General features: G+C 42.9%; 1 protein-coding gene across 1 annotated transcript in view; it reads left to right on the top strand.

The window, feature by feature from the left end:
* The window catches only part of NSD3 (nuclear receptor binding SET domain protein 3), an 84,917-nt gene that overhangs the window by 25,929 nt on the left and 46,004 nt on the right, over window positions 1-12,984 (top strand). Inside the window, exons 4-7 of the mRNA XM_083588329.1 lie at window positions 240-399; window positions 3,497-3,648; window positions 4,572-5,084; window positions 7,282-7,408. Of these exons, the coding sequence (XP_083444455.1) occupies window positions 240-399; window positions 3,497-3,648; window positions 4,572-5,084; window positions 7,282-7,408 (952 nt within the window). The remainder of the gene's footprint in view (window positions 1-239; window positions 400-3,496; window positions 3,649-4,571; window positions 5,085-7,281; window positions 7,409-12,984) is intronic.

Genomic DNA, 12,984 nt, shown 5'->3' with positions numbered 1-12,984 from the left:
ATGAATCTAACTGAAGAATTGTTTAAAGACTGTAGCTCTACTAAAGGAGAATGAGGGCAACTCCACAGAGTTTGATATACTCTGCTTTTCTTGCACCTACACCAGTGGGGGCAGGGAGAGAGATTGTCATGTATATTTTTGCTGGGCTGTTTTTGTAAAAGGTCTGTTCATTCACATGTTTGGTAGTATTTGATATATGTACAGAATATCTGGTACACAACTTTTCCTTTTTTGTGCAGGTCCAGCAAATCTCTCCTCCTCTTCCAACACAAGTAGCAAGCGATATCAAGTTTGAGGTTGGAGATCTGGTCTGGTCCAAAGTGGGAACATATCCTTGGTGGCCTTGCATGGTTTCAAGTGATCCACAACTTGAGGTTCATACCAAAATTAACACAAGAGGTAAGTAGCTAAAACTTAGTAGGTTTGTTAGAAACTTGTTTGGAATTGCTAATGCACTTGATTACTTCGTTAGGGCTTCTCTTAAACTCAGATTTAAAAATGTATAGGTTGTTTTCAGTGCTAGTCCTACTCAGAGTAGACATGTTGAAATTTACACACATGGGGCTTCTCTGAGTGGAAGTTAGTGTTACACAAACCCAGGAGGATTTGAGTAGCATATCTGAATGATTGCCTTATTGTTCTAGTGGTACTGCAATAAAACTGCTAGCCCATGTTCAAAGCTATGCAGGGTCCTGTATGCTTTCAAATTGGATGGGGGACCTCAGATGGGCTGAGATTCTTGCATTGCAGGGGGCTGGACTAGATGACCCTCAAGGTCCCTTCCAGCTCTACAATTTGATGATTCTATTGGCTGTATAGGAATGAGATTGGCTGCAGATGATGCAAAGAATATGTTAATACATTAGTGATAATTATTAATTAGACATGCATGCCTGTAGTATATTGCTGAGATCACTTTATATACATTGTCTTAGTATTTAAGTACAGTAGTACCTCGGGTTAAGAACTTAATTTGTTCTGGAGGTCCGTTCTTAACCTGAAACTGTTCTTAACCTGAAGCACCACTTTAGCTAATGGGGCCTCCCACTGCCACGAGATTTGTGTTCTCATCCTGAAGCAAAGTTCTTAACCCAAGGTACTATTTCTGGGTTAGCAGAGTCTGTAACCTGAAGCGTATGTAACCCGAGGTACCACTGTATATTTATAGGCTACATTTCTTCCATTTATGGAACTCAGGGTGGCATATGTGGGGCTTAATCACCATCTGTTTATTTGCTACTTCTCCACAAAATTGTGCTTGTAGCATATCAAATGAACAATACAACAATTCAGAGACGTATTAGAAACAATTCAGATTTATCATAATAAGTACAAAAAGTCAGTCCCTATAACAATATATAAAAGCAGCACAAATAGGCTAATCTAATTTAAAAGCTTGAACTATAAAATTGCATAAAACAAACAAAAAAAGCAAGCCTAATTAAATAACTTAAACTTAACGGAACAATCTTAAACAGAACAAAAATCGAATAGTAGCATATAAAGTATCCCATATTTCAGATGGTGCCTTTGTATCCAGTGGTTTGCTTCCCAGACTCAATTTTCAAACCCCGAAGGTCTCCATCACATCTCACACCTGGGCTAGTGCTGGCATTCCCAGCCAGGCTCTCATTCAGAAGGGCATTTTGCCCACCCATTATTGTGGGCTCTCACCCCTCACAGTTCCCCATAAATTTCCTTCCACAGTCTCCTATGGCTGAGGGCCATAAACAAGGTCTCGTGAAGTGGCACCTTTGCACCTGTGGTTGCCCCCAAGCTGGTGAATTCAGGAAGTCTCCTATCCAGGCATCAGCTGCACTCTAAGCTGCTTAGCTTCAGCAAGGTGGCTGCTTCATGAGTTTTCAGACCACGCAGGACTAGTTTTTGCATGTAGCACAGTAAAGACAACTGCACAAAGTGGGGATGGGCAACTTGTAGCCTCTGAAGCTGTGTCTCCTGAGGTCTTTCCAAATTTTAGATGATAGAAGGATTGCACACCATTCCATTAGGAGAGGGGTAGGAGGGTGGAATTGACAAATATCCTGTACTTTATTGTAGCTCTCTTAGATTTCATATGCAACTGATTACTACTGTGCAATTTTCTTCCTGAGCTACATAACTGTGAAGCTCTTAAAGCCAGGAGGTGCCAACTTTGTTATGGACCCTGGCCTATTTGTGAGGGGATTGATTTGGTGATATCTGACTTAAAGCATATTCCAGTTTTAGGCATGCTATGGCCTGGCTATTGCATTTTAAAAGCCCAAATATACTTACCTTTCTTGCCACAACTCAAAGTTGGATCAGTATTATTTTTCACAAATTGTAGACTGAAGACCTGTGACTGAAAGTAAGTGGTTTGCTTAAGAGTCCTTAGTGAATTGTATCTGACTGTAGAGCCTTTTTGCTCCTTGCATAGCTTTGTAAACAGTTTTGGGGGATGGTCTCACATTTTTCCTTGGATCCAGGGGAGTTGAAGGATCTCACAGATCATTCCCTGAAGGCTCACTTTTTAATGGACATGTTGGTTATGTAAATCATGCTAGTTTCTGGATACCACGGGAGGGGGAAAGGGCTCTTGTGCTTTAATTCTGCTTGCTGGTTTCCTGCAGGCAAACTGTTCAGCTACTGTGAGAACAGGATGCTGGACTAGAGGGGCTATTGGCCTGATCCAGCAAGGTATTCTTACATGTTCTTAACAGTCGTGGGGAAGCCTAAGAAGCTTCTAAAATTAACCTCTCTGAAGCAGCTATTTGCATTTCAAGGATGGACCCCTTTGGCACTGATGTGATCTTCCTTTGAAGTAAAAAAGCAGTTTCAACATCCCTTCCCTACCACCAACCTCATGTCCCAAGATGTAAGATTTTTCTGTGGCTGTCCACACAATGAAAATACACATTGATAACATTCACATACCATAATTAATGTTGTGTCAAGTTTGGCCCACAAGAGAAATTCTGTCAAGACATTTTGTCTGGAGTTAAGGAGAGGAAGAGGGGATGGGGGTGTTTGGTAGCTTCTCCCTGCCCACCCCTTGTTGCCCAGCAACTTATCGGCCTTGGCTTTCCTTGGCTGTTGCTGGGTTTTACCTTCTGCAAATCCCATGAGGTGGAGAAGGCTGAAAACAGCTGGCCCTTATCAGGCTGATTGGCCCACAGGCTGATAAGCGATGTACTGCCAAGGTCTCTTCTCTGGTGAAGTGCTGTCTGGACATTTGCCAGGATGCCAGGAAAGCAAGAGCTGAGGGCTTCCACCTGGCCCCTCCCATAGCCCCGCAACACACTGGCCTTGGTTGTTGCTGGAGTTCACCTGATGCAGTCTCTGAGAGAGTGGGCTGCTCTTGAGTCATGCTGGGGGTATACTTCCAGCTTGGCCTCTCAACAACTATCCATTATTTTCTGTGCAGCTTAAAAAATGGTGTGGAGGATATTTTTCTAGAAAGTGATGGGAGATTTGTGTTGATGGAATTTCTCAGCAGAATGCTTTCTTTCAATTTCAGGTGCACGGGAATATCATGTCCAGTTCTTTAGCAACCAGCCTGAGAGAGCATGGGTGCATGAGAAGCGGGTGCGAGAGTACAAAGGACGTAAACAGTACGATCAGTTGGTGGCAGAGGCTGCTAAGCAAGCCAACCACTCTGAAAAACAGAAGGTGTGTACAGTCTGAAATGACAACAGTTTATTTTACCAGCGGGGTGAGAGGATAATTGTTGGGACAGATTCAGATTGATGTTGTTTTCCTGTTTATGCCTTGGCAGCCAGTTTTTTACAGGGCTTGCAAATTGCTCCATGGCCTTGCTGTCTCAGGGAAGAAGAGCCAGGAATAGTGTCAGCAGCCCTTAAGGCAAAGGAAATAGGAAGACATGGATATGGTGATGGTCAGCCCTGGCTCACCTGGTCTCAAGCCCTACATCAGCTGTGGCTCAACATACATAGTTTGCCATTTGTATTGTATTACATACAAAATGCCATTAAAAAATCTACAACATTTGCTGTTTCCTTTAAAGTTAATTTTACTGGTGCACATTCCATATGTAGCTTTTTAAAAATTAAAAATCTGTCTGCTTGAGTAATTTCATAATAATTTAATGAAGGCAGTTGTGATTTGGGTATGTCAGGGAGGAGATTTAGCAGGGTGGTGTGGGGATGGTTTAAAGGTACAGCCTTTGTACCTCATTGTAGGTACAGCCTAGATTCAGCCTTCCCAGACTATTCCTTAAACTTAAGTTTTGAAAACTCATGCTGCCTACCCTATTCAGCAGCAACACTGACTTATAGTTTTATCTAATATATTGAAGTGGATATGTTTCCAATCAGGGATGTTATCAAAAGTATAGGGAGTTCTGGGTACTTGGGTCAGTCCACTAGTATGAGAGGGGCACAATGGGTATTTTGAGGTCTGAATACTTTAGATGCTTGTAGTGCATTTTGAACATTTCCTTCTAATGTTTCCCACTTCGTGCTATCCTGTTAGCACTGACGGATTCAGTTGTAACAAACAAAACAACAGCAATTAGGCATGCTTTCTAGGTGAAAATGAGTAAATGCAATAACCCTATCTCCTTTATTTTAAAGATTCGGAAACCAAGGCCACAGAGAGAACGTGCACAATGGGATATTGGCATTGCTCATGCTGAGGAAGCACTGAAAATGACTCGAGAAGAGAGGACGGAGCAATATACCTTCATCTATATAGATAAAGAGCCAGAAGAGGCTTTGTCAAAAGCCAAGAGGACTGGTGCGCCGAAGACAGAGGTGAAGAAAACCCGTAGGTCTAAACCATCGCCTAATGCACAGCCAGAACACACCAGTGAGGTGTTGGCCGTGTCCTCTCCATCCAATACTGAAGTCCAGAGGAATAGTCAGAGAAGGCAGTCAAGTGTGGATGAAGAGCCCCCTCCTGTTAAAATAGCATGGAAAACGGCTGCAGCCAGAAAATCCTTGCCAGCATCCATCACCATGCACCAGGGAACTTTCGACCTTCAGAAATGTAATATGTCTCCAGTTGTTAAAATTGAACAAGTGTTTGCTCTACAGAATGCTGCTGGGAATGGAAAGTTCATTGATCAGTTTGTTTACTCTACCAAGGTAACGGCATAAATATTTATTGAAAGGGCATAAATGTGCAATGAATTAAAAGGTTTATTCTTGTCTGCTCACTTTTGTCTCAGAATGTGGTCTTTGCAAGCTTGTGTAAAATATTTGGGTGAATTCTTTAGTCTTAAAATGTTGGGGGTTTCATTATCCCATGCTTGCTAAGCCTGATTTCTGGACTGAAATGTAATGTGAAATCAGGTACCTTTTGTGAGAGTTGTTCAGTTTGAGCTAGCAGGTGATGCCCAGAAAATCAGCAGCTCTTCTTCCACACCCAATTGTAAATGTTAATCAAAATAACATCATCATTGTCATCATCTCTTACACATGTGAAGTATTATACTGCTATCAGTCCCTGTGAAACACTGCCAGCAGCGCACAAAAACAAAAAACCCCAAAGCAGTATATGCTTGTGGTCTTCAGCAAAACAAGAAGTCTGTGACCCAATCCTTCCTAGTTTCAGAAAATCAAGATAATTTAAATTAATTTTCTGTAATGATATTTAAATTGCTTGTTTACTGTTATATTACAGTCTTAAATCAAACAAGTGTTTAGACTGCTTTGGGTTAGCTTGTGTCTTTGCTTTGTAACTAACAAGTAGGTGTTCACAAATTATAGATGATCTTGCTAGCTCGGCAAAGATTGTACTTTTCTCTGACTTCCCTCCTCCCAACTTCGAAAGCAGCAGGATTTTATCCCTGAAATTGTGCTAATTTTGTTTTGTCGGATTAGAAAGTTTATTCACTGCTGTCAAGCTAATAAAGTGAATTTGTTGCCTCCTGATGATTAGTTAGAGAGAGATGGCATAGCAATAGATTTTCTTAATTTCATTTCATTTGATTTCATTCGATTTGTGTGAAGGATAACTCCATTGGTAAAGCTTGTGACTCTTAGTCTAAGGGTCATGGGTTTGAGCCCCATGTTGAGCAAAAAGATTCTTGCATTGCAGGGGGTTGGACTAGATTACCGTTGTGGTCCCTTCCAGCTCTATGATTCTGCCATTCTGGGACTGCAGGTTGTCATTAGGTGTTGGTAAACAATGGCCCACTTCAGACATCATTAATTCAAATCAGCCAAGCCATGGTTTTAGAGACTGATGAACATGCTAGTGTTTTTCTCTTTCACTTGCTTTCCTTCTTTTATCATAGTTTGCCATGGCATCTGAAGTGGCCAAGTATGGTTAGCAACTTGCTTTACATATTATGACTTGCACATTCACTTCAAACCATAATTTTAAACAATGGTTTGGAAGCAAGGTGTTAACTATATGTACCAATTTTGACATCACAGGGAGCTTTGGTTAGGGAAGTGGAGGAGGAACTTGCATGTGAGAGGAAAGGGGAGTGCATGAAGCTATAGTTCATAATTGATCCCTACGTTTGTGACATCTGAACTGGGCCTGTGTGGCAAAGTGGATGTTCACTACATTGCTTAAAAATGTAACATGTTTGGCTCTTGACTTCCTCTGCACAAAGGCATCCGTTGAATATTGGGTGCTAAGAACCGAACCCTGTGTGTGTGTGTGTGTGTGTGTGTGTGTGTGTGTGTGTGTTTTCCAGAGGAATTTGATTGGCATTGAACATACACTGGAAATAATATATTTGGTCTCTTATTGCAAGGCAATTATTATGGGCCTAGCTCTCACAAGCAGCAGATGAGAAAGTAAACTTGTGGGGGTACTCTGCCCAGTCTCCTTTAAAAAAAACAAAACAAAAAACCCTTCTCACTTCACATCATCACACTTTCTGATGTTTCCTGTTCATACTCCCAGCCTAGCCTCCTAGGATGAATGCTAAAAGTCAGGTCAGGAAAACTGTGAAGTCTGTGAGACGCTTGGCAGCACCAGTAGCATGCATACCCCCCCCCACTTAGTTTGTGTGCAGTGCCAGCTTCTGGGACTGAAACTATTCTGAGGATTAGAATCTTGCACAAACTGTCTAGCTGTTGGCTATTTGAGAAAGCAGAGTTGCTGGACATCCCACTTCCCTCACTATTTTTTGGAAAAGCCTTGGCATTCTCTACCCTTAGCACAGTTCTGCGGCATATAGGATTATTCTCCCACTTTGGAGGCATTCAGTTTAAATAGAAAGTTTATAACTGAGCAGTTGAAAGTGTTTTTTTCATAGATGCAGCAGTTAACCCAAAGGACTAATTCAGTAGTTACTAACTCGATCTTTTCTATTCATAACAGGGTATAGGAAACAAACCTGAAATAATCATCAAGGGGCAAGACAAACTCACTTCTGTCTCAAACCAGCGAAATGAAAGAGCCTCCTCACAAAGTGCACCGTCTCCCGAAACATCTTCTGGGTTGGCAAGTAGGTAAAGTTTGCAACTCCTGGGTTATATCCAGTAAATCAAACCACCTCCATTGGGGTAGTCTTCAGAATACAGCAGTCAGAAGTATCACTTTACTATGTAAAACTGGCTAATGCATTATGCAAAGCTTCATTGAAAAATTATTTTGGGGTGGTGGACTGTGAGGTCATTATGCTGCAGCAGTTTAAGCAATGCAGGAATTCTCATTTTAGTCATAAACTCTTAAACTTACAGAACACAGAAAACTGACGGAAACATTTTGTTACTTGTTTGTCTCTTAGAGACTGATAATCTTACTCAAGACTTCCCCATTTTTACATACACAACATCCCTGTGAGGTTGCAGGGGAATTCAGAGGGGGAAGCCATAGTATTATGTTGTAGTTGTTTTGATGTTTTATTGTGCTTTTAATTCTGTTGGGAGCTGCCCAGAGTGACTGGGGAAACCCAACCAGATGGGCAGGCTATAAATAAGTTTTAGTTGTTGTTACGACAGCAATGTGTCTTGCAGCATCTTAAATACAAACTGATTTCTGGGTACAGTGGACCCTCCGGATACAAACTTAATTCGTTCCAGGAGTCCGTGCACAACCCGAAAAGTCCACAACAAGAGGCGCCGCTTCACGATACAGCGCTTCTGTGCACGGTGCGATAGAGCATTTCTGCGCATGCGTGAAGCACACAGATCATTTCTGTACATGTGTACGCGACAAAACCTGGAAATATACACTTCCGTGTTTGCCGTATTCGTAACCCAAGGTACCACTGTACTCCAGTCCACAAACACTTATGACATAAATCTGTTAGTCTTTTAAACAATGCTGCAAAACTGTTTGTTTTCCCTGTGAGGTTCGTTAAGTTAAAAGATGCTCAGTGACCCAAGGCACACTTTGAGCTCACACTTTGACTTTATGGGGATTTGAACTTTGGCCTCCCCAGTCCAAATCTAACACACTATCCACCATTCTAGGGGTAGCTAAGGTGATGCTCTTCAGACATTGTTGGACTACAACTCCCATCAACCCCAGACAGCAGGGCCAGGTATGATGGGAGTTGTAGTGCAACAAGATATGGAGACACCAAGTCAGCTACCCCAGCACTTCATTGCATGATGCTTCTCCTTTTAGGCTCATCTTGCACTCTGGTACTGATTGGTACCATGAATTCCCCACCCCAAACTTCCTAGATGTCATAGCACATTCTGGATCCTAAAACTGTTTCACAGGATGGCAGTTGTGCGTTTAAAATCTCATTTTTTATTTAGTACATTATTTGTAGGAGCAGGTGCAGATTCATATATACCGTATTTTTCCCTCTATAACACGCAGATTTTTTCTCCTAAAAAGGAAGGGGAAATGTCTGTGCGTGTTATTGAGCGAATGTGTGGTCCCTGGAGCCAAATGGCAAAAAAAATCAGGCAAAAATCAAATCGCGCGTCTCGGAGAAGGGAAACCTGAAAAGAGGAAGTGGCTGCTTTCCTGCATTCTGCCTCAGGGTCTTACTGCCCACCCTCCTCTGTTTCCTTGCTGTGTTTGCTCAAACGGAACAAAGAGCAGGGAAAGCCCCTCCCCTCCAGGCAAGCAGAGGGGAAAGCAGAGTGTCGTCTCTGTGCTCCGGTGCTGCTGAAAACATGCAGGAGGGAGAGAGAGAGAGAGAGAGAGAGAGAGAGCTAGAGCTGGCTGGCTTGGGTGGGTAGGTGAGGGAAAACTTTTGCCTTCCTTTCCTCCCTCCCGTTATACCCCTCTCCTGCATTCTTAGCCAGCTGCTTCTCTGCACACCCCTCTCGTGCTCCTTGTCCATTCTGTATTTTTCCTTCCTTCCCCACTTAAAATGTGGTTAAAAAGCATGGATCCACATGGATCCTCAGGATCTTTGCATTGGGTCACTCCAAATTCACCATCAGATCACATAGCATGTCCATGGCTACAGCCTGCCCCCCCCAAAATCACACACCCACTGTTGCCTGGGGCTGCAATGGTGCAAAAACGTGGTTACAAAACATGGATCCTCAGGATCTTTGCATTGGGTCACCCCAAATTCACCATCAGAGCACATAGCATGTCCATGGCTACAGCCTGCCCCCCCCCCAAATCACACACCCACTGTTGCCTGGGGCTGCAATGGTGCAAAAACGTGGTTACAAAGCATGGATCCACAGGGATTCTCAGGATTTTTGCATTGGGTCACCCCAAATTCACCATCAGATCACATGTCTGTGGCCACAGCATGAAGCACAAAAATGATACATCCACTGTTTCATTCAGAATGTTTTTTCCCTTGTTTTCCTCCTCTAAAAACGATGTGCGTGTTATGGTCAGGTGCGTGTTATCGAGCGAAAAATACGGTACTGTATTTTTCGTCCCATAGGACACTCCGTCCCATAGGACGCACCTAGTTTTTTGGGGGGGAAATAAAGGGGGGGGAAATTCCCTTTATTTCCCCCCCAAAACCAGGTCGGGGAAACCAAACCAGGTTGGGGAACAGCGGTATGGCGGCGCTCCACCTCCCCGCTGTCCCCCGAGCTTGTGGGGCTGGCGCTGGGGAGAAGCGCGCTTCTCCCCAGCGCCAGCCTCCAAACCAGGTCGGGGAACAGCGGGATGGTGTCGCTGCACCTCCCCGCTGTCCCCCGACCTTGTGGGGCTGGCCAATGTCTGCCCGGCGCGCGGGGCGCTCTGCTTCAGGGCGCGCCGGGCGGCAGGCTGCTATCCGTAGCCTAGGGAGCCCTGCGGGAACTCCCACGGGCTCCCCAGGCTTGCTGATAGCTTCCTGAAGCCTGGAGAGCGAGAGAGGTTGGTGTGCACCGACCCCTCTCGCTCTCCAAGCTTCAGCGAAAGCCTGTATTTGCCCCATAGGACGCACACAGATTTCCCCTTCATTTTTGGAGGGGAAAAAGTGCGTCCTATAGGGCAAAAAATACGGTAAATCCCTCTTAGCCATTAATTCTGTCTAGGTTAGCACAATAGGAAATCTACTTTGTTTAATTTGGTCTTGAATTTTAAGTAGTATTTGTGAATTATCTTTAAAAGGCTAGAGTCATACAGTTAGAGGGGTTTACGGATTTTGGTTTAATGTTCCCATTATTATCTTAACACAGGAAAGGAATTTTAGCCAATATCTTGCATTTTCAAAACACATCTCAGAGTTTGATGTAGGGTAATACTACTTGGAAGGCTCTGGGAGCAGTTACAAGGAATTGCCTAATACAGAGGCAGACCAATGACCTGGTTATCTCTGTAAAGTCCAACCCTGACTAGGTCAGAGTTCTTATCCTGTGCACACTCCTGGCCAAAACTTTTAACTGGAAGTATTGGTGATTGAACTTTAGGCCTCATGCATGTGAAACATTTTGTTTGCTGCTACTGGTATGTGTTCCTTTATGTGGGAAGAAATGTTTCTCAATGCCTCTGCATATCCAGCCAGAAGAGGAAATAGCGGTGTACCACATAAACAGATGGACTGATGGGTAAACCAAACATAGGCTGACCTTTTACAAATGGAAAAAAACCTCCAACCTACTCCTACTCAGACTCCAATGTGATCATATGTTTAATGTCATGTCTTAAGCATTTGTCAGTGAAGCACATCAGATCTGAATCTGGTATTTTAGATGAGCTTGAATTTTAGATGAGTTTGAATAAGGCCTTAATCATTTTCAGTATTTTAGATGAGTTTGAATAAGGCCTTAATCATTTTCAGTATTTTAGATGAGTTTGAATAAGGCCTTAATCATTTTCAGTACACTCAACCCAATGCCCTCTTTGAAATGAATGGGAGTTGTGCAGGAGTGCAGTTGTATTCTCACAATGCTTCTAGTCATTTTTACTTGCATTGTGCAAACAAATGATGCTCCCAGTGGATTTTTCTTTACTTATGTGACACAACTGTGTTTGTTTATTGGGGGGGGAGCCCTTTGGTATATTCTGTGAGGGTCACAGCACCAACAGAATTCTATAGTATTTGAATATCACTCATTTCCAAGATGCTTTATTTTCCCTATTTGTCACCATTCATTGGTCCAGACCTTGGGGTGATGTCTGTCCACTAGGAGGCAGGTTCTTTTAGAAGAAAGACTCTGCGGGGTTTGGACTAAGAGGCTCCTCCCTAGAGCCAGTCTTTCTGCTGCCTCTGCGCCCAATGGCCATGGACCACTGCCTGGTGAACAAGTAGGAGGATAATCCACAGGTAAGCACATTCTAAGTTTTCACATGTGTCTTTCAAAATGCTTAGAAATGAGGCTCTGCCTGTCTCCTCATATTCATACAGCTGATTCACATGCCGTGCTAAGCCATAATTTGTTTTAAACCATGGATTAATCCTGCAGCATAGCCTCCTTCAGATAGTGTGGCTTCTTGTGTTCTGCAAACCTAAATCATAGTTTTTTAAAAAAGAAACACAAGTGTTAAGCCAGAAATAAGCTAAAATTTTGTTTTTCACTTGTTTCTGGCTTAACATTCATGGCATGCTTGAAACAAACAAATCAGAGTTGCATTCACATGACACAAGAAGTTATGCCATGCCTTGTTTTTGTTTCTCGCAGCACCCACAGAAGCAAGCCATGCAGGGCATGCCATGGCAGCCATGTTCACTACTAACCCATGTTTTAAAACAAACTGGCTTATGAAGACACAGATCTTTCCAGAGTATGTGAAGTAATTGATGCATCTGAGCAGGTTCAGGATGCCATTCTTGTGTATCATTGATTGGGGGCCACATGACTTTCAGGCAATTGGTCTTCTAGCATAGCTCCTTCTAGAAATTGGGCACTGACAATAAATCTCTTTTGAGTCTGTCTATTTCAGCCCCTTGATAGGTATCAAAAGTTGTTGCCTGTTAAAGTTTTCCCCAGGATTCTTAAATGTAACTTTTGCTCTCAATGATTTTAAGCCCTTTTGAGTGAATTGCGGTTTTCATTTGCTGAGCAGCACAGGTTCTTTGATGGCTTTGAGTACCCTAATTGCCCTTATTGATACTAAGCTTGGGTTCCATGTCTTGAATGAACAGCCCCATGCTTGGAGAATGCATAAAAGTTCTTTGTTTCTCATGTTTTACTTACTCTAAAGTGCCCAAAATATTGCACTAGAATATTATATGTTGTACAGTGACTAAACCTGGCAGGACAGGAATTGGGGAAGTTGTGGGTTCCATGTTTTGCTGAACATTGCATCTCACCAGCCACTTCTGATGGCCAACATTCAGGGAAGAGGGAAGTTGTTGTCCAGCAACATATGGAGGCTTTAGGGTTCCATCCCCTTCTTAGATTCAGGCAGAGAGAGGAATAAGATGTTCATTTAAAGACATGCAAAATATTGCCTACATAGGCAAATACTTTGAAAATAAAATTCAGAACATATTTGTGTCCTTGGTGTGGTTGGTAACCTATGACATGTAAGCAAGTTCCTGGTTGATTTTAAAGGTTCTGAACATGAAAAGTCACCCCTTCTTAATACTTTGAATTCTAGACTTCCCCTTTATCTTCATATTAAAGCTGGTCTTTTCCCGAACTCAGGACTCTCCCTGAAGCACTGAGATGTATTGCCTGCAGCCAGAACGCCAGCTGGCAGATTAAAGTCTATGCA

This window comes from Podarcis filfolensis (genome assembly GCF_964270895.1).
Source record: "Podarcis filfolensis genome assembly, chromosome: 15".
In the NCBI taxonomy this organism is placed as follows: domain Eukaryota; kingdom Metazoa; phylum Chordata; class Lepidosauria; order Squamata; family Lacertidae; genus Podarcis; species Podarcis filfolensis.
Note: the sequence above shows the minus strand (reverse complement) of the source record. Positions and strands in the feature narration are given on the sequence as shown.